The sequence below is a fragment of the Malaclemys terrapin genome, chromosome 1 (genome assembly GCF_027887155.1).
Source record: "Malaclemys terrapin pileata isolate rMalTer1 chromosome 1, rMalTer1.hap1, whole genome shotgun sequence".
Taxonomy (NCBI): Eukaryota; Metazoa; Chordata; order Testudines; family Emydidae; genus Malaclemys; species Malaclemys terrapin.
Window position 1 is genome coordinate 200265121 of NC_071505.1, and position 21453 is coordinate 200286573.

Consider the following 21453-nt stretch of genomic DNA (forward strand, 5'->3'; position numbering starts at 1 on the left):
GGAGTTACAACTGCAAAAACCAGAATAGGAAACAGTAGGTCATCTGTGTCTAGTTATGATGTCTGGGTACAATCCCAGCCCTCCAGTAAAAGCACTCCTATCTTCTTCCTTAGGTCTGCAACATCCTTGCAGTCTTGAGGCTGTTTGGTCCAGTATAGGCTATAAAGTTTCTAAAATAAGCATGCAACTTGAATTTCCTGTATTAACTTCTAAATAATCCCTGCCTTTACTCCAATAACGTCAGAAAGTGAATGTCTTCTCCTAAGGGACTTATGCTCCCTATCTGACATTGCTCAGAGTGTAGAATGAATAGACAATAAACATCACGAGTCTTCTCTGAATGTGGACCTTCACACTCTTACGGAAATGGAAAAATATAATCTTGGCAGCACAAAAGGGAGCAAGTCATGTGGTATGAGCTCACACAGATCTCAGGGCACTTTCCTCTCTCCCCCTCACCCTCCCCTCAGGATGGAGCAGCAATTCATTGAGGCAAATGAGGACAGGAAAACTTAAAAAGTTGGAGACAGGAGCCTGAGTGTTTCCACTGGGAAACATGTTAATTTGTAAAGTTTTATTGGGATTTTTAATGTAAAAATTTCTTGTCACTGGTTTGTCCAGTAGATAGGGCATTGATAGGGCACCGGCAGCCTTTGTTCTGACCCTGGCTCTGCTATTGGTTCACTTTGGGCTCTCTGGCTCTTGATAAAATAAAGATGATAATGCTTACCTACTTTTCATCTCTACTTTGAAAATTGCTTCACAAGTGCTTATTATTAACTAAAACACTCGAAGCGGGGGGGGAGCAGTATTGTTTAAATTTTAAAACAAAGCTAATTAGCAAGTTCAGTTTTATAAACCTCTGTAGAATAAACATTTTGTTTAATCAAGTTAACATCCAATGTTAACTTGATTAAGCAAAATATGAAGCAGTGAAAAACTGACATAGGTTTTGTTTATTCTTATGCTCAGAATCTTGACTCCTGTAATCAGCATGATTGCCTTCCAAACTATTATACAGGATTAGACCGGCCAGAGGCGCAGCGGGTCTGGAGATCTGGGGCCTGCCCGGATAAACCGTGAAGCCAGTAGCGCTCGGGCAGCTGTTTCGCATGGCTGGGAGGGAGGAGGGGGAATGCGGGGTGCTCAGGGGAGGCGGCGGAGTTGGGGCAGGGACTTTGGGAAAGGGGTGGAGTTGGGGCGGGGGCGGAGTGGGGAAGGGGCAGGGCCAGAGCCCCGTGGAGTGTCCTCTTTTTTAAAACCTTAAGTATGGTAACCCTATTGGAGATGGATTCCAGTTCAGGTGACATGATCACATGTCACTGCAAGACTTCATTACTCACTTGCCAGCACACACATATACAGGAAGACTCACAGGTAAAACACAGCCATCTGCAGACAATGGTCCTGGTTAATGGGAGTCATCAAGATTCCAAACCACCCTTAATGGCCCACACTTTGCATAATTACAATAGGCCCTCAGAGTTAGATTTTATATTTCTAGTTTTAGATATAAGAGTGATACATTTATACAAATAGGATGATCACACTCAGTAGATTGTAAGTTTTGTAATGATACTTTACAAGAGACCTTTTGCATGAAGCATATTCCAGTTACATTATATTCACTTATTATCATGTTTTTATAAAACCATATAGACTGCACAACATCACAGAAGGGTTGCTGAGAGCCACTGACTCAAACTGTAAACCCTGTATATAATGGAAATCACTTCAAGCGAGGGAATGCAACAGCACCCCCAGCACTCCTAGTTCCAGCACCTATGGGTGAGAGAGTCAAGCTTTCTCACCAACAGAACTTGGTTGAATAAAAGATCTTACATCATGCACTTTGTCTCTCCAATATCCGGGGACCAACATGGTTACAACAAAACTGCAGACAACTTATTTATAGACTCTTCAGAAGAATCTGAATAACTTGTTGAAACATGTTGTCACTTGAACACTTTTTTTCTCTCTAGGCTTTGGCCCAGACTTTTTATATTGGTTTTGGGCTTCCACAGGCATAAACCGGTGCACACAGCCATGGAGGCAGAAAGTCTGCTAAAGGAGGTTTCAATCATACAAGGAAACCTCAGCCTTCTTGAGCCGGCATTAGGCATAAGCAGACTAAGCAATTGGTTAGGCCCAGCAGCAGCTCGAGGGGATCCCCTATTAATTATTAGTATCTGTTGGGGGGGAATATTTATGCTTAGGGCCCCCAATGGGTTAACAGCGGTTCCCTCATCTCGGGGAAGAACAGCTTGAAAGTGGGACCATATCTAAAGAAAGGGCATGGGCAGAGCAGCCAGTGGATTTGTTGAATTGGTGCACTGACTCTGCAGCCTCCGCTGATTGAACTCCAGTGAAGTCCTGGATGGAAACTAAAACTGTTCTCTTTGGTAGAACTCCCAAGAAAAGAAGGAAGTGGGAAAACAGGCTGCCCTGTGTTAGGGGTGAATTTCACCTGTGGAACAGAAATTATCAGTACCTCCCTACACAAGCAGCATTGAATATGTCCCATGTCGTCATCAACATTACAAATCTTCACATTGAGGCTTACCGCACAGGAAAACGCAAGTCAATATTTTACAAGAAATAACCTTAGAAATACAAGATGAGATGTATGACCATTTGTAAAGATGCTAAAGGTGCCACATGCCAAGAAAATAGCTTCCACATAATTCTCCTTTTGCAGGGAGAAGTTAGCAAAGCCTAGTGGAATTGTTTATGCTTACCCTTTTGAACCACAGTTATCTTGCATGTTTTGTAGTTGTTAACCATGCTCTGTTTACTATCAATGAACACAAGACCCAAGTCATATAATGTCTATGAAACATCTTTCACGGCAATAGGACTTTACAAGCTATGGACTCCAATCTGTAAGATGCAGATGATCTTAGCCTACTCGAGCTCCCAAGAAGGTGGTAAGCAGGGGCAAATTTCAGAAAATTTCAGAGTGGGGCAAAGTTGTGTCACACATAGAACGTTCTCTGTCCCAAACAGCATCATGAGTAATAAAAATCTAGGCAATTATTGTTTTCCAAATGACTGCGTATAAAGTTGGGGGGGGCATAGAAGACATAATGGAGCACATAGGTCTGGGAAAAGTGGTGGGGAGGGGGCAAGACCCTATGGCAAATTATGCCCCTGATTTCAGTGACTTGGCATTAAGGCCATCCCTTCTGCTCAGTGAAGGGAATTGTTTTTCTGCATCAGTACTGCCAGCAGTGGAAGTCTAGGGTAGACAGAACACAGGTGTTCTTACTGCAATGATACTTAGGAGACCTGGAGTCAGTTCCAGCCACTGCCACAGACTTTCTTTGTGACCTCCCAGCAAGTCACTTAAGGCTATGATTTTCAAAGGTGACATAATTTGGAGGGTGGGGGTGGGCACTCAGCTTTCGAATGAGCAACTTGAGATGTCTTAAAGGGGTCAGATTTTTCCTAGGATGAATACTCGTGACTTTCTGAGAGTCAGGCTCCCTCCAGCTTCCCATTAGCACAAGTTGGGCATCCAAAAAGTAGGCCCACAAAATCACAAACCATTTCTGAAGATCTTGGCCATGTTCTCTCTCTGCCTCTGTTACCCACGTTATAGGGCTGTATAACAATACTTCCTTTGTCCATCTTATCTTTTTAGATTGTAAGCTCTCTAGGACAGACTTGTACTGTGTGTATATACAGAACCTACCACCATGGGGCACCTAGGTGCTACTGTAATAAACAAATAAACATAGACAAGGCCTGAAGTCCTTACTCAAGCAAAATCTTGATCTGAAGCAAATGGAAGCTTTACCAGAGTAAAGTCTTCAGAACTGGGACATGCCATCATACAGTTCTACCACACTGAACTTAATTTCTCAATCAGCAGTCTGTAGTGACTGCTGTTGCAGAGTTCAAAAGTGTAGTACTGTAGTGTGAATTACAGTTTTTTATAACTTTTAGTAGCTTTTCTTAAAACACTAGCCGCTAACATCAAAATTAATAGAGCAATTCACTCCCTTTTGAATCAATCTGAATTACTCTGACAAGAGCAGTATGCAAAATAAAGAGAAGTAAATAACTGTAGAAATGCAAGCTTGTGGCTGCTTAATACAGACATCAGCCTATGCTAGTTAATACCCATCAGTCCTCTTCCAACTTGGAATGGTCCAACACTATATTTCTTGACTCCTGTGTATTAGCAGAGCCATTTATATTTCCTGCCTGCCAGAAGAGACAAAGTAAATGATTTAAAGGTGAAAATCTGTGTTTCCACAGACTGAGACTCAAGTCAGAAAAGATAGGAATGGTATGCCTTTTTGTTCAATCTCTCTTTATGGGCCACTGCCAGCACTTATCCTTTTTTTCACAAGTCCAATATACTGTGCCAAAGATAGAAGAATTAAAAGGTTTGGTCCTGCATGCAGAACCAATGGCAAAGGGCCTTGGCAGTATAAAATGCATCCCTTTTGGGTCTCATTTCAAGAGTTCACTTAGCAACTCTTCCATAAACATACGGCATAGAGGGGAGTAAAAGCAGATGAAAGTGGGTCAGGGAACCGACAAGATGGTGAGTGGCATCTCCTTTGCATGTTCCTATGCTGCCTGTGGGACCTTGCAGCAGCCTCTCTCATCCCATTTTAAGGTTTGGGACTCTGTAGCCTGGAGAAGGAGGGGAAGCAACAACTATCCTTGGCATGCTCACCACAGAACACAGTGGCTATTAGTGCAAGATTTAATGTTGCTTCTACCTGTGCCTCCCTTCGGAGAGGGGCCATATTATGTGGCCAGAAGACGAGCCCAGTAGGTGCAGGTCATGCTGGCATGGAGTAGTAGAAATTAGGCAGCGTCATAAAAATGCAGATTCAGTTGGATACACCAGATGAAGGCCTCAGTCCTGCAGACACTTAAGCACATGCTTCATTTTACATATGATCATAGTCACAGGGAGTTCCACTGGGCTACTTATGGGCTTGATCCTTCAAGGTGTTGAGTATGTTGGCCCCAAGCCAACAAAACACATACTTTAAGTAAACGAATAGTCCCAATGACTACCCACGTGCTTCAAGTTAAGCACTTTGGTGGACTGGGGCCAGCATGCTTAGCATGTTTCAGGATTGAACCTTATGTATTTAAATGTCTGCAGGATTGGGACCCAACTTGTTACTTGGCACTTTTACAGCCACTTCCCAGAAATGTTTCTTACACCTCAAAGAATAGTAGAAGTGCTTAAAATTGACCTTGCATCAAATAAAGACCAAAGGGGAATATTTAATTTTTAGTCAAGAACTAATTTAAATCCCTCTTTTTCATATGATTGCTCATGGGACTATTTCTTAAATTAATCGTATGCTATACTTAGGGCTACTGTGTCAATTGTGAAAAGAAAAATCAACGCGCAAAGAGAAAAAGGTGAGGGAAAAATCAGACTGAGTTGTAGCATTATCTCTAGTAAACAGAGCAAAAGAAGCTACCAGCTTTCTATTTGTCACTTAAGGTTAAACCTGAAGAAAAAAGGCAGGAGGTCTTTTGATACAGTCCTTATCATAGAGAAAATTCTGGACTTGCTACAAAATTTTAGCAAATTAGACCCGAGGCATTAAATATAAAAAGTCTCAGTTTCACTCTATTAGAACAAGACTATAAGTTCTCTAGTGAAATTAGTTACATTTTCACATTTAGGTCTGGAACCCCACAGTGTTAAACTTATGAGGCAAATATTTTTATTCTTTTTAAGTCAGAATGTAAATGGCAGTACTAATTATTTACCCATTACACCTGCAACAAATTATTTGTTTAAAAATTCGTTTTGGAGAATGAGCTTCAGCTTTGAATATTAATGGTAGCTATGTGATTGTAATTATTCATAGATTTCAGACTTGTAGGTAAAAGGTTTGAGGCCACTTTCTTTTCCCTAATATGTCAAGACAGCAGTCTCAAACGTGAAGTTGGCCATTCTGGATACGCCCTTCCTACTTGCAGGAGAGGTGCAAACAAGAGGTGCAAGCAAGTCTAGGAAAAACAGAAACTTTTTCTTAAGTAAAAAAATCTAATATGACTCAACAGGAAGACCATTCTCTTAAATACTGTATATTTAATTACATTTAATTACAAATGAATCTATGCCTTTCATTACATGATCACATATTGGGTTTTTTCCTCTGCCTTATTCTTCACAGGATGGGTGGAACTCAGGGAACAAGGCAGCTGTTCCAATATTTGTCTTTATCTTCATCATTCAGTGTGTGCTCCCATGCCTTATTCACTGCACATCATCCACGCACTGTACCAAATAACAAATTATTCACTTTCTCATGGTCTCTTCTAGAGCGCTCATTACCATAGCATGAGTGCCTCAAATGTTGGGTAGTGTCTCCACATCTCCACTATAACATCAGAGTGTTATTCTCCCTATTTTACTAATGGGGAAACTGAGAAACTTGGCTGAGGCTACGAAATGAATTACTGGCAGACCCAGGATTAGAATTTAGCTTGACTCCTGACTCCCAAATCTGTGCTCATTCCACTAAACCAAACTACATTAGTGCCAGAGGGGCTGAGCATCCATGATCCCATTGTCTTTAATTATAGCACTTGGGCAAATTAGGCACTCAGAATGAGGAACACAGAATTACTAGCCACCTGTCAAAATCTGGATTTAAATGACTTGTTAAGCATCACATAGAAGTCTGTGGCAGAATAGAATTGTGTTCTTCTTTGAGTTCTTGTCCATATATGTAATATGCCACTGTTCATGCACATGTGCCCCAGACACTTGAGTTTGGATTCTTTTGGCCAACAGTGTCTGTTCAGGATCTGTGCCTGTGCCCTGACTGTCCTCATGCCTCCAACCCATGGTGGAGAGGGTGGAATGATCCCAAATGACTCTGACCCATAGCTACTTGCGGTGTCCAAGCCTTTTCACTCACTGTGTGGCTTACCCATTGTTTTGTAAATAGATAGGTACTTACTTAGTCATTAGTGTTAGTTCAGAGATTTTTTGTTGGACTGGGGCCAGCATGCTTGCCATGTTTCAGGATTGAACCCTATGTATCCCTGCTGGATTAGGACCCAACTTGTTACCTGTTGCTTTTACAGCCATTTCCCAGAAATTTTCCTTATCACTCACAGAATAGTAGAAGTGCTTAAAACTGACCTTGCATTACAAAAACTAGCATGGAATCACCAGGTCATTCTGATTTTTTTTAATGTTGTTGGGTTTTTTTACTTTTTTTTTTTTTTTGGTAGCAGGCCTTTTCCTCTGTAACAAGAATAAAATCTGTTTTGTTTTCATCAGAGAATCTGCCCTTGTGTCAGGACCAGTCATGACTGAATGCAAACCTCCAGGCTTTAAGAAATGGCTTTCATGTGAGGTGGTAATGCCTCTTAATGATGAATACACCAGATGCTTATTGTGTTGGGTGAGAGACATATAAGATGGGCCATTTGTAAATCTTTTTCAAAGAGCTGAAGATGTTCTTTTTGGAGAAGTCAATGCATTCCTCTTCAGCTACTGGAGTAGCTAGTGCAGAAATTCCTGAGTACTCATAATCAAAACGTGCTCCTGCTGGCTCCTCTGATCACAGAACTGAGATAGCCACTCTTAAGATTTGTCCTCACCTGGTAAAATCTCAGGAGACAGAAAAGAGCACAAAGCCCACAAAAGGAAGGACCCCTTCACCAGGTCCTTCCTCAAGGAGCCACAAATCCTGTCATATCTCAGCAGAAAATGATCCAAGATAGATCCTTCTGGCAACCATTCAGGCAGCAGTCACTGTGCATCTAGACCAGTTACCTCAGTATCACAGAAATCCCCTGGTACCACTAGCCGTAGTACTAGAGATAAGTGGTGGCGACTACCCCATTAATAACACCTTCTAATCACTTGACTTATTTGATACCAAAATCCTACATGGCTTCAAAGGATCTAGCCTATAGTTTCTTCAGTAGTGGGCTCCGCGCTGTTGGCAGTAGTGAAGTTACCTCTGGTATGGACTGTTGTTCCTACACTAGTACCAAGCACATCAGTGATACCAATCAGAGCACAGTCTATTGGTTTTCCCAGTACTCCAGATGGAACTGCTCCTCCTCGCCAAGATGAGTACGCCTTCTCTTTCTTCAGTTCTGATGATTCATTCCTTGGCGTCTAGACATTCAGGGCATTACACACCAGTGAGAGTGTAGAGTAGAGCTAGGTGGGAAATGGTTTTTCCATCCCATGAAAATTTTCACCATATTGAAAAACTTTACCATCCTAAACTGGTACAACTAGTCTATCTCAAGTTTTCATGAATCAAAAATCTGAGGGGATGGTGGATTTTGGTTTGGGTCAATTGAAACATTTCATTTTTGGTTATGACCACTTATTTCAACCATTTATTCCCAAATACAATTATCGTAAATTCTTAAACGTGTTTTTTGAACAGGAGAACGCAAATTTTTTGTTTAAAAAATGTTGAAATGAAAAGTGTTGACAACTTCAAAAAACCCAACACTTTCCTGTGAAAAGTTTTAGTTTAAATGAAAATCAATGATAAATTGATCCATTTATGAAAGGGATTATATGATTGGGTTGCCTAGAATACCAGGGGACTGGATTCAATGACCCAGGTGGTCATATCCAGTCCTATGAAGGTCAGACTAGAAAGCCAACATCTGCTTCCCAATCCAGGGCTAGATCCACTTCTCTATCAGTTCACAAAAGGGCCAGAGAATCTGCCCCACTGCCAACTGAACAGACTAGTCATGGCTCTGATGAGGAGTCCTAGGCAGAAAATTATCCTGACCAAGTACCTATCTCTTTATTTGCTGGTGAGGCTGTGGAAACCATTTCATCTATCTCAATTCAGCTGAGTACAAGACATTCTGGACTTGCTGCATAGGAAGACTGATCCACTGGCAATTCCAGTGGAAGTGGACCAGGAAAAATTGCAAAAGCTTCTGGACATCTTTCACACCTCTGTGCCTGGATATCTTGCAGTGCCCATCAATTAGGGGGTTTTAGACCACCTAAGTTGCTCTGGCAGATGTCTGCTTCTCTGACACAAACATCAAAAATTGCAGATAATTGCTACAAAGTGCTTTTCCAGGACTTTTGGCAATTTTTTCACATGACTGAGTCACTGGTTGTCACAGTGGCTAACAAGAGGTGTACACATAGTCAACAGAAAGCTACACCTCAAGACACTTCTAAATATTGGAGCAGTGGAAGTAGTAACTCAAGAACATGGGGAAGGGTTTCTACTCTCTCTACTTTCTAATCCTCCCTCCCCCCAAAAGGGGTCTTGTGCTCTGTTCTGGATAACTGAACATCTTCAGTCACCTGTGCAGGCTCAGGATAGTAACTCTAGCCTCTGTAATTCCAATCCTACATCACCACACCTGTTTGCTTCACTCAGCATCTGATTTCCAAATTATCAGCATTGTGCAGCACAAGACTTTGTATAACATAACTGATTCCAAATAATGCTGGCAAAGCCTCTTAAAGGTACAGTTCTCCACACCTTTCTTCCCCAGCCTAATATAACAATTAACAATCAATCTTAACATTATATGTATTTGAAATTCTGTATTACCAACCTGCTAACTAAACAATTGGTCTCTGAGATGTCCTGCACTGTTGCATGAACCTGCAGATCTCTCCTGAGACATCAGTATCACTGTTGGCAGGAGGTAGTAAGACAGTTAGTTGTGCTTGTATCATATGATGGGACTCAGCCCTCTCACCCTGCTATGGTTATTGTCTCCCTGAGACCTTCTCAGGCAAGATGGCCAACTCAGTGCCCGTTATCTCGATCTCTTCTGCAATCTATAGATGTCACCTATTCATCTGCAGTATGTATCTGTCTGAGGTGACAACCTCTTGTGACACCGCTATTTGCAATCATTTCCCATCATAGATATGCACAGTGTAATTTTCATTAAGCAGCTCCCAGAACCCCAAATCATATTGAGTTTCTTTCGCCTCATCTGTCTCTTTATACATCTGCAAATCCCCTGTGACTCTGATATCAGTTTCTAACACTGCAGGCATTCTTGTTTTAAGTTTTCTGTTGAACAAAATGTCAGCAGGTGACAACCCATGTTTCCCTGGTGCCATTCTGTAATTTAACAGTGCTAAATAAAGATCAGAGTCCAACTCCACAGCCCTTTTCAGTAGGCTTTATTATTTTGACAGTTTTACACCAATGCATTGAATTGGAAATAATAGGCACTGGGTCATTACCTGTCTAAACCCATACTTCTCTGAAATATGCTTAAATTCATGCCCACTAAACTGTGGCCCATTGTCAAACATTACTATGTCAGGTATACTGAGTCTAGTAAAAATAGATTTTATATGTACAATCGCCTATCTGTAGTTTCGTCTAGTAAGATTACCTCAGGGAAGTGAGAAAAAAAGCCTCATAACTTTTTTCCAGCCAACATAAACAAACGTATGCCTACTTTGTTCCTGGGTGTCAATATTTTCTATGCCATCGACATGGGCTCTTTTGCTTGACTTGGCCTATATTTTTGGCATATGTGACAAGTCTTAACAGCATTCTCAATATGTCACTGTTTATTTGAGGCCCATATATTATGTCTCAGGCCCTTCTTGTAGATTTTTTGTTTCTCAAATGACCTCCACGTATCCTTTATAACATATTTTTCTTTGACATCTTAGGAATCATCCTCCTGATGCCTTTAAACAAAATCTCATCTGGGACTGAGAGCTCCTCCTTTAACTGATGATAGAAGCTGGGAATATGCTGTTCCAGCCAGCCTGTGTGCTAATAGCCCTAATTACTTTCTGATGTACACCTCTGTCACATTCTGACCTCTGCCTCCCCTTTGCATTTAAGTCAGGACACACTTCTGATGCCATGAGTGTACAGGGACCCATAAATTTTGTCTGCTCATGGAGTTTGCACCCTGACACTATACTGTGCAGTTTATGGCTCCCTATCAGTGACCTAATAGACCATTAAGGTTATTTCTTATCAACAATTCATATACAGATGAAATGTATGAGTTGGAGAGCAAAGTATCAGTGGCACTGTTGTGCTCAGACTGAGTCTGCATACCATACATATGCTGGAGAGAAGAACATTCTGGGGATGTTGGCTCTTCACCATACCATCTGCAATCAGCAGAAATGCTCGGGGAAGTGGATTACCTAGTAATCCAAGCACCTTTTGCCCAAAAACAGTTGGCTATTTCATGCTGTGAGGCATTTTCTACTTAAGGTCAGTTGGATTCAGAACAGATTGGTCCCCTTCCTTGTAGGTAAATCATTACAGAAGGGGACAAATGTAAACTTTTCTCTGTTTGTATTTCAACCAGTTTTATTAAACAAACTTTATTGGGTTCTGCTGTCAAGATTCAACCAGCAACTTTTAAGTTAGACCAGGCCTTTCTTCGCTGGTAAAAGCTAGTAGGGAAGTGTTGGTTGCTTTGGTAAGGATTATCAATGTCTGTCTCTAAAAAGTCAAGAAAATGGCTTCCCTTAGGCAGGGATGAAGTCCATTATGAAGGAAAACATCTTTTTAATGGTTTCAGAGTGTTAGCTGTGTTAGTCTGTATCAGCAAAAACAACGCGGAATACTTGTGGCACCTTAGAGACTAACAAATTTATTTGGGCATAAGCTTTTGTGGGCTAAAACCCACTTCATCGGATGCCTGGAGTGGAAAATACAGTAGGAAGATATATGTACAGAGTACATGCAACCCCGATCTTTTCATGTACTCTGTATATATATCTTCCTACTGTATTTTCCACTCCAGGCATCCGATGAAGTGGGTTTTAGCCCACAAAAGCTTATGCCCAAATAAATTTGTTAGTCTCTACGGTGCCACAAGTACTCATCTTTTTAATGCTGTCTAATTATCATTCTCACTGTCTGTGTAACAATTATTGACAAAGTTGTGGGAATTGTCTTTTTTTTTTTTTTTTTTTTACCCCTTTCAATCAGACTTTAGGTTTAGGTATAGCACATATCACATGGTAGTAGGTGACCTAGTGACAGGGGACAAATGTCCATACTGATTAGCTCTGTCTTCAGCTTTTGATACCGTAGATGTATGGGCCCTGCTTAGAATAGATTCTTTCTTTTGAGATAATCCCAAAGGGAGTGGCTTGTTTTGCCATCTCCTGTGTTGAACGTGCATGTTTAGGCTACTAGTGGAGAGGGATACCTTGGATCTACATTTCACCAGTATGAAGATTATGCACAGTGTGTGCTTTCTCTCATATTCACATAATTTTCTTTGGTTAAACCCAGGTGATGTGGTCTCTTCTAGTGTATGGTAGAGACTGGCACTCAGATGAATATGAAATTATTGAAGCTCAATCCATACAAGACTGAGGTGATGCAGGTAGCTTAGGGAAGCATTTGTAGAATATGTTAAGGAACATATCCATCTTTTGTAAAGATTTTCTGTCTGAGGTACTTCTAGATCATCGATTGTTTTGAGTCACTTCTCATTATATTACTTCATCTGCTTATCTAGAATGATGACTGACAAATTCTGTCCAGTGTGTACGTAACCAGTAATTCATCATTTGCAACCTCTTGACCACATTACTGCAATGAGCTCTGTTTGAGGCCATTTGTGCAGACCACACAGCTGCTTCAACTGGGGCAGAATTTGGAGGCTCACCTGCTTAGCAATGTGAACTTTAGGGAACACAACACCTGTTCATTAAAGGCTTTACTGGCTTTGTCTTTGCTTCCAGATATAAGTCAAGATGCTGATTTTCATCTATAGTTTGGGCCCTAAATACATGGAGGTGTCTCACCTTGTGTATTACCACAATGCTGGCGATACAATGTAGTTGCTTTCACTGTTTCTTTTCTTTTAACTGTCTCGGGACAGCAAACACGCTGTTCTTGGTGAAGGGTCCTCAGTTCTGCAACCTACAGCAGCTGCCAAATCTGATTTTCAGAATACCATGTGGGATGACTGTATGAAGTTCATCCTACTTAATGTTAATAAGTTTTATAACTGCACATGTGTTTAAGAGCTTTTTCTTTATAACAACAATAACATTTTCCCTACGGAAAAAATCTCAGAACTCCCTGATAAATGCTTTAGCTTCCTTCTGAAAACTACCTTTTCGAACTCTGGCTAAAAAATACCTGTTAAGCAATTTAGAATATGCTTCTGCATAGGGTTTTGTATAATTCCAAAAGGTTTATGGAACAGAATGTACCAGCCATTAGCTTTTTTAAATTTGAAGCTCACTAAATACCCAACACCTTACTACTTTAGAATGCCTCCTAAGTGAAATGGCACAGCAAAAAATAGCTTTTAGGCTCCCCCATCAAGAATGATCATCTTCAGTGCACGGTTTCTAAAGAAAGATCAAGACTCTGACTTTGGACTAGTAAGGTGGTTGTCTTTTCTCCTTTTATAACTGGAGGAGCTCAACTGTGCCCAGTTTTAGGGGAAGGAGGCTCTATTACATTCCTTCTGAAACTGCTCGCATGACTGTTCCAGGAAACGATTTTGACCATTCTGTGGAGTGGGCAATAAATGGCGCTTTACATGGCCATTTCCCTGGACTAACAGCAAAGCACCTGATAATGCGGGGTGGGGCTGTCACCTTAATAGCGACCCCACGTCTCTCTGAACCGCCTTTGCCTTGCCGCCTGGCAGCGGTCCCCGCTAGAGACAGATTATGGAGGGTTTCCTCTTCCCCCTCAGCTTGTTCCCTCGGGCCGCTGCTGCACGGTTCGTCTGGCCGGCTTCCCTGCGAACCCCAGCGCCGGGCCGAGGGAGCAGCCGCTCTCAGCGCCGCTGCGCTGCCCGTGACGCTGACCGCACGCGGCCGCTGGCCTCTGACAATCGCCTTCGCCCTGGGGCGAGGCAGGGAGCGGGGCGCAGCCTCACGCCTCCCCTCCCCCTGCTTTTCAGTGGGCCACACACAGCGCGTGCCTCGGAACGCGGGCAAGGAACGACCCCGCCCCTCCGGAGCTTCACGTGGGAGCCTGCTCCCTCCGCCCGGCCCTTCACTTCCCATGACGTTATGTGGGACCGCGGCGCGCCTGCGCACAGGGGCCAATCCCTGTCTCCCGGAGGAGTAGTGGGCGTGGCTCTGCGCGCGGTTGTGGCGAGGGTGGGGGGCGCGAGGAGCCCGCGTGCGTGCTTGGTGGGGAGCGCGCGCCTGCTCGCTTGCGTGACGGGCTGGGAAAGTGTCGGTGGTGGTGCACGCGCCCGCCCGCCCGCCGGTAAAGCGCTTATCGCCGCCGTTACCCCAGGAGTGCGGGTCGGGGTCGCGCCTGCCTCCCCCCGCGCGCGTGCACCGCGAGGAACGAGGCGGCGCTGCCTCCTACCGCTACCCCGGCCCCTGCATGGTGCCCGCTCCGCCTGGCTAGCCGGAGCCGCGGCCGGAGGGAGCGAGGCGGGCGGGGTCGCGGAGCCCGAAGCCAGCGTGAGCCGCGCGGGGCGGCCGCGGCCCGCAGGAGCAGCGGGGATTCCCGGCGTGGCCGCGGGAGCCCCCGGGCGGCGGCGGCTGAGGAGGCTGGGATTGGAGGTGGTGCCCGGCGGGGAGCGCGGAGGGGATCGTGCCCGCGGGCCCCCCTCCCCCGGGCCGCCTCTCCGGCGGGTCCCCCCCTGCCTGGACCATGGCCGACGACGACGTGCTGTTCGAGGACGTGTACGAGCTGTGCGAGGTGATCGGCAAGTAAGTTCCGCGGGGGGGGCGGCGGCAGCGAGCGGCCCGGCCCCTGCGCGCGGGGAGAGGGATGCTCCGCTCGGCGCCCACCTGAGCCGCCGTGCCCGTGTGTCACCCGCGCCCTCCGCTGCGTGCGGCGGCCGCGGTGACTCCACGGCGGCGCCCGCCTCCCGGAGCATGGGCGCGGAGGGGAAAAGCTACCCGGTATCTCCTCCGGCCACCGTGGTCCGTCAGCTCCCCTGCACCCAGCCCGGCTGCAACAGCCGCCGCCGTCGCTTTCCCCAGCCCGGGTCTGTGGCTGCCGGCTGGCCAGGGGCAGGGAAAGGCTCCTCTGTAGAGCCGCCTCTCCGTGGGGGTATCTGCGCGTTGGGCCGCCAGGTGCCTTCCCGTGTTTTGCTGCATAGTAACCAGCTCGTTAGTGGCAATGCCGGTGATACTCCGTCTCAGGTAATGCTCAGTTCCCGTGTGAATCCCTGGCGTTGCCCACCATCCGCTCGGAATAATTACGCAGGAGGAGAACTTGGCCTTTTTGAGGCTTATTATGCAACTGCTGTTACACCGATGTTCAAGGCTTGCATCACACCCAAGTTGGGATAGCTGTTAACGTGGCACCGCTGTTTTGGCTCACCAGTGTGGTAGGGTGTATGAAACTGACAGTCTGCCTCCCCCACCTTTTTTATCTGTGTTGTGTAATTATACTAGGAAAAATGAAGAGAATCAGTCTGATCAGTAGGTTGATGGAAAATTGAAGCTGAAGTCCCCCCTCTTCTGTGACTGTCCAGTATTGAAACCCATTTTATCAGCCTTCTCTCACATTTCATATCTTCAGGGCATAGATGTTTTGGCTGCAAAATGGATATGAAAGGGAGATGCACCATATTTGAAGAGACTTATAACTTCCTCATTTTATGCATATTTCTCATTCAAAAATTGATGTTGTAGGTGTTTCAGCAGTGAAACTGTTTTTCAGTTTGTTGCTGACAGTGGCTTATGGAAGCCTGGTGTAAGGATGACTAGTTACAATATTCTCTTGATTTTAAGCAGAGTGGAATTTTATTTTTTTAATTTATTTTGCACAACATGACTGTTAGCTTAAATATCAGTAATTGTTTGACTTGAAAACCAGGGCTAAAATAGTCATCTTTCTTCAATGACTGTGTTTCCTCAGAATTACACCAACATGTCATTCTTAAGATCAGATTGCTTTGTTCTTAATTAAATAAAAATATTGGTGCACTTTTCATTTTATTGTTTATCATAGGGTACAACTGTCTTAACACCTATTGCTTTTATAAAACACCTTGTCAGCTATAAAGCTTTAAAGAGGCTTGTTGGTTAGCACAAGAAATGGTTTAACTGATGTTACTTAATGCTTAATGCTTGTCAAATGGAGAAAAGCTTCTGTGGTTACGAAATTGGACAAAACTGGCACTACCAATAGGAAGAACAATTTCTGATGTTCGTGTGATTTCTTCAGGTGATAGTATTGTGTGTGAATTATAGTGCCTAGTGTATTTTACTCAGATGTGGTTATGGTTAGTAAAAAGGGCATAATGTATGTGCCTATGTTTATGAACACCTTTCAAAGGGGGTTGCACAAAGGGGGTCGTTGTAAATATTTTGAAGTATAAAATGACTCTTATTTTGTGTGCAAATGCTTCTGAAAAGATAGCACAATAAGCTGTAAATTATTTATGGAACTTTAAAGTGAATCCTTCAGTTTTCTGAATCATGTGGTCTGTTAAACTGTTCTTTGTGATGTAAATAGGTTAACAGTGTCAGAGTAGTGTTAAGGTGACACAGTATTGTAGCAAGAAATAGGTTGGGTGTTGGGTCTTCCTGCTGCCAGCGCTGCTAACTAGTTATGCTTGCTTAGGCTGTATCTAAACTGCCACTTTCAGTGCTAAAACTTGAGTTGTTCAGGGGTGTGAAAAAACAACCCCTGAATGACAAAAGTTTTAGCGCTGAAAAGCGCTAGTATAGACAGCGCTTTATCGCTGGATAAAGCTACCACCCCTTGTTTGGGGGAGTTATTTTTGATCTCCGGGAGAGCTCTCCGCCGGCAATAAAGTGTGGCTACACTGCCCACATCACAGTGTTCCTGCACTGTAACATGAGCAGTGTAGACATACCCTACATAGTGTAGACGTGTTGGGGGGATAGCTCAGTGGTTTGAGCATTGGCCTGCTAAACCCAGGGTTGTGAATTCAGTCCTTGAGGGGGCCACTTAAGGATCTGGGGCAAAATCAGTACACCTCCACCCCAATATAATGTTGTTTTCTGGAGCCAAAATATTTTACTGCGTTCTATCGAACTTGCTTTGATCCGCCGGAGTGCGCAGCCCCTGGGGCACTGCTTTACCGCCTTATATCCGAATTCGTGTTATATCGGGTCGCATTATTTCGGGGTAGAGGTGTACTTGGTCCTACTAGTGAAGGCAGGGGGCTGGACTCAATGACCTTTCAGGGTCCCTTCCAGTTCTCTGAGATCGGTATACCCTTAGTTGCCTTCTTTTGTAAAGGTCAGAAAGATGTCATTCCTCTTAAAGATCATTTTAATGAATAGCTCCATTATTTGTATAATTGGTATTATTGTCACTTGAATAGTATCCCTAAGATATCTGTTGGGGGCTATAGTTGGAGTTCTTACTTTGTACCACCTCAGATATATGAAGCTTATTCATCTTTGAGCCGTCCGAGGAAGGTTAGTGTAAAACTGATTTGTATTGCTGCATATGCATCTTGCTAAACATCTCTCAGTAAAACATCAACTAAGTGTCTGCATGTTCCTGTGACTTATTACTGATTGATACAGTAATTTAGCTCTTGCAAAACAGCACACCTGGCCTTGATTTGCATTTTAGACACATGAAATATTTAAATTGTGTATAATTTCTTTTTCCAAATAGATGGATACCACTGCCATCTTAAATAGTCTCCCTGAAAACATGTCTTTCTATGGAAAGGAGAATGTTAGTGTTTTACACATCTTCAGGCGTTGAACAAATCTTAGAAGTATATCCTTATATTTCTGTTCTGTTGATCTGCAAACCTAGCCTAATTGAGATTTAATCTCCCAGCTAACACAAAAAAAGGCAGTTTGCTGTTAGACTTCATTAAAATTTTGTTAACCCAGAATTTAAAAGAACAAGTACTTTTAGTTGCTTTTAGCCTATTGGAATATGTTGCATTGTAATTTCATGCTAAATAATTGATTGAAATTAAGCTTGTGATGATAAACAGCCAGAGAACAGTTTACGTAGTGTTTCCCATGCTTTAATTCTGTTAGTAGACATTGTTCATGGTGGATGGCTGTTGGAGGAAAGGAGTGTAAGGGAAGTGGAGGACTAGATACATTCATAAAAGCGTATCTTCCAGAAAACAGTTGAGGGGAGATTTTCACTTGTATACACCATATAATGTACTTCTTTATCCCTAAAAATAAAACAAGTATTACATAGACTCTCAGAACCATGAAACTTTTATACTGTACCTTACTTAAACTTTGTTGCCTTTAACTTAAAATTCAGTGGTGTCCGTTAGGATACTAGCATTGGTCATGTTACTGTGCCAGTCCTAGGTTAAGCCTTGGATTGTTGACAAACTTGCACGCATCCAGATATACTCTGATTAGGGCTTGGTTTAGAGTAAAGAATTAGGAAGTTTCCATATGAGCCTTCACAAATGTGTTAATCTACCTCAAGTTAACTGGCAGTGGGATGAGTTATAGACAAATCTTTAAGACTTTCTATGTAAAGCTTTACTTGGAAGTAACTCTCCTTTGCTGTTGAGAGGGTTATATGCTAAAATATTTAAGTGTTTTCATTCTAATGGCGAGGCAGTGAATTAGATTCATAGTTCATAGATAATCACACTAAGTGCATTTTTGTTTTTTTTACTTAAAACCTTAATTCTGACCACAGCATATAGTAGTCTGTATAAAACTTAAAGTGGGTGAAGAGGTTTACCACATGACGTGTTGCCATGAAAATCACTGAGCTCATTCTGTACTATATGCAGCAGTTTTCCTTACGCTGAAAATAATGCCCAGTTTCCTTTTAATGCAGAAGAGGGACCATGGGTACCGAACATACAAGACCAAAACATGTATTTTTATGTTCAGTATAGTTTTGTTTTCAATCCTTGCTGTGTAAGGATTTTGTTTCAGCTTTGATTTTCTGAGCCTTTTAGATTCACATTGATTTATGGCACTCATCTAATGCTAATATGGAGACTGTCTCTGATGTTCCCAACAACTTAGACTACAGGTTGCTTTCGTTGCAGTTACTTACACTGCTATCTATCAGAATGTCTTAATTGTAAATATTGCGGTCTAATGCCTTACACTGCAGTAAATTCATGTTGAAATGGACATTGTCAAGATTAAAATTGTATCTTTAAAGAAGTCCTCATGTTACTAATGGCATTAACTATTCAGATCTAAGAATCTTTAAATAATGCAGTTTAACCCCTGTTTTCAATTTCTCATTTGTTTTTACTTGCACAAGGTTGGGAATACTACTGGCTCTGAATATGCTTTCTACTACATAGGCTAGGTCTACACTACGGGCGGTGGGGGAGAAGGGGGATCGACCTAAGATATGCAACTTCAGCTACGTGAATAGCGTAGCTGAAGTTGCGTATTTTAGGTCGACTTACCTGGCTGTGAGGATGGCGGCAAGTCGACCGCTGCCGCGCCGCCGTCGACTCTGCTTCCGCCTCTTGCCGCGGTGGATTTCCGGTGTCGATGGCAGAGCCATCGGGGATCGATTTTTATTGCGTCTTCACTAGACGCGATAAGTCGATCCCCAATAGATCGATTGCTACCTGCCGATCCGGCGGGTAGTGAAGACATGCCCATATACTAGTTTACTTTACCATCCTTTTGTGTGTGAAATGTGAAAGAAAACAATAAACTGTAATGACACTTTTTAACAAACAATAAACAAAGATATTCAGCAACTCCCCTCCCCCCCCCCAAAGAAATTTCAGGTGTGAAAAAAGCAATTAGCATTTGCATCTTTCTGTCTAAAATATCACTGTGCTAATTCTGAGAACTATGGGGATATTTAATGATACTGACTGGCACTGATATGAAAGGGATGGTAAAAGAAGGCTCGAATGTATGCTACCTTAATATTAGCTCTGAGTAATGGCAAGATAGTTGATGTTTTGGCACTGGTACCAAGTACCATCCCTTGTGGGCTGATATCAGGTAAAGCATTTACAGTGATCTCTTTAAGTCCTTTCACAGCGGATGCCATCTCAGATCTGGTAAAATCTAGGTCCCAGTCTGTTTTTGAGGCATTGGATAAGGTGGTTGGGATTTTTGTAGGGGGTGTGGGTAGCTTCATCACTCTCTCACTTTGTCTTGTAATAGTTTGGAGAAAACAGAGTTCTGTCCTGATCGTAAGATTTTTATATTATTTCTGTACTTTTGTTTCTGCAAAGTGTTACCTATCTTGTGTAACAGAGAAGATGTTTAAGATGAATGGGTGAACTGTTTTTAATGAATAGTTGGTTTAAGCATGAGGTCATAATAGCATATTTTCCTTCAACAGAATCCAATTAGCCGAAGATTCCATTTGGCAGATACAAGCATTCAATTAAGTTGTCGTAATGGTGGTTTTAATTTAAAACTTCACAGTAAACCTTTTTCTACTTAGTTTGACTTTCTTACACCTTGCAATTCAAATCTATATTTCCATTATAATTGGAGAATGTTTAGTTGCATTATGGTGTTTTTAACACTGTGTCTGAGAAAAGACAGAGAAGGTTAAGGAATGACTTGATTAGTCTATAAGTATTTACATGCAGAATGATTATTTGATGATGGGCTCTTCAGTCTAGCAGAGAAAAGAATAAGAGGATCCAATGGCTAGAAGCTGAAGTTAGACAAATTCAGAAAAACAATTTATGCCTTATTTCCCATCTTGGTGGATTCTCTATCATTGGCAATTCTTCAATCAAAATTAGATGTTTTTAAAAAGGAATGCTATAGGAATTATGTTGGGGAAGTTCTATGGCCTGGTTTATGCAGGAGGTCAGACTAGATCAGGGATCGGCAACCCGGCCGGGCCGGTTTGTTTACCTGCTGCTTCCGCAGGTTTGGCCGATTGTGGCTCCCACTGGCTGTGGTTTGCCGCTCCAGGCCAGGTGGGGGCGGCGAGAAGCGGTGGCCAGCACATCCCTCGGCCTGTGCCGCTTTCCTGCCACCCCCATTGGCCTGGAGCAATGAACTGTGGCCAGTGGGAGCTGCAATCGGCTGAACCTGCAGACACGGCAGGCAAACAAACCGGCCTGGCCCGGCCCGCCAGGGTGCTTACCCTAGTGGGCCGCATGCCAAAGGTTGCCGATCCCTGGACAAGATGATCAGAAGTTTCTTCTGGCCTTGGAACCTAGGAATCTACATATTTGAAATGTTACTTATTAGTCAGTATCTCTTCTCAGTCATCAGGCTCCTTTCAATGCATTTTTGACAAGATACCGCATTCTGATTTAAATCCTTATAAAGCATTCCTTTTTCAGACTTTCTTCTTGTTACAGCAAAAGACAGGATAGTATTATAAAAAAGGTGCATTGCATTTTGTCCTTAAACAATAGCCCCAGAAGTTGTTGATGACTTTATAGTCCTGTAATATTTCATGTAGATATCAAGGTACAAGTTAAAAGTAATAAAGCCATATTCATCCTAATATGGTGTTAGCAAAGGTCAGTTCTTAATATCCAGTAAGCATGTCAAGTGTAAATTTTGCTCAAAAAACATTTCCTTTTTAATGTCCTTCATTTAACAACTTACATATATTCAAG

At 42.9% G+C, this 21453-nt stretch overlaps 1 protein-coding gene across 11 annotated transcripts in view; it reads left to right on the forward strand.

Moving 5' to 3' along the window:
* The first annotated feature begins 14091 nt into the window (after window positions 1-14091).
* Window positions 14092-21453, forward strand: part of CASK (calcium/calmodulin dependent serine protein kinase) — a 414387-nt gene continuing 407025 nt past the window's right edge. For 5 of the 11 annotated variants that reach the window (XM_054005571.1, XM_054005591.1, XM_054005620.1 and 2 more), the window contains exon 1: window positions 14093-14653. In XM_054005571.1, the coding sequence (XP_053861546.1) occupies window positions 14595-14653 (59 nt within the window). In that variant the 5' untranslated portion in view covers window positions 14093-14594. Of the gene's footprint in view, window positions 14654-14988; window positions 15092-21453 lie in introns of those variants that run through there. The other 6 variants (XM_054005578.1, XM_054005605.1, XM_054005628.1 and 3 more) reach the window with 3 other exon arrangements.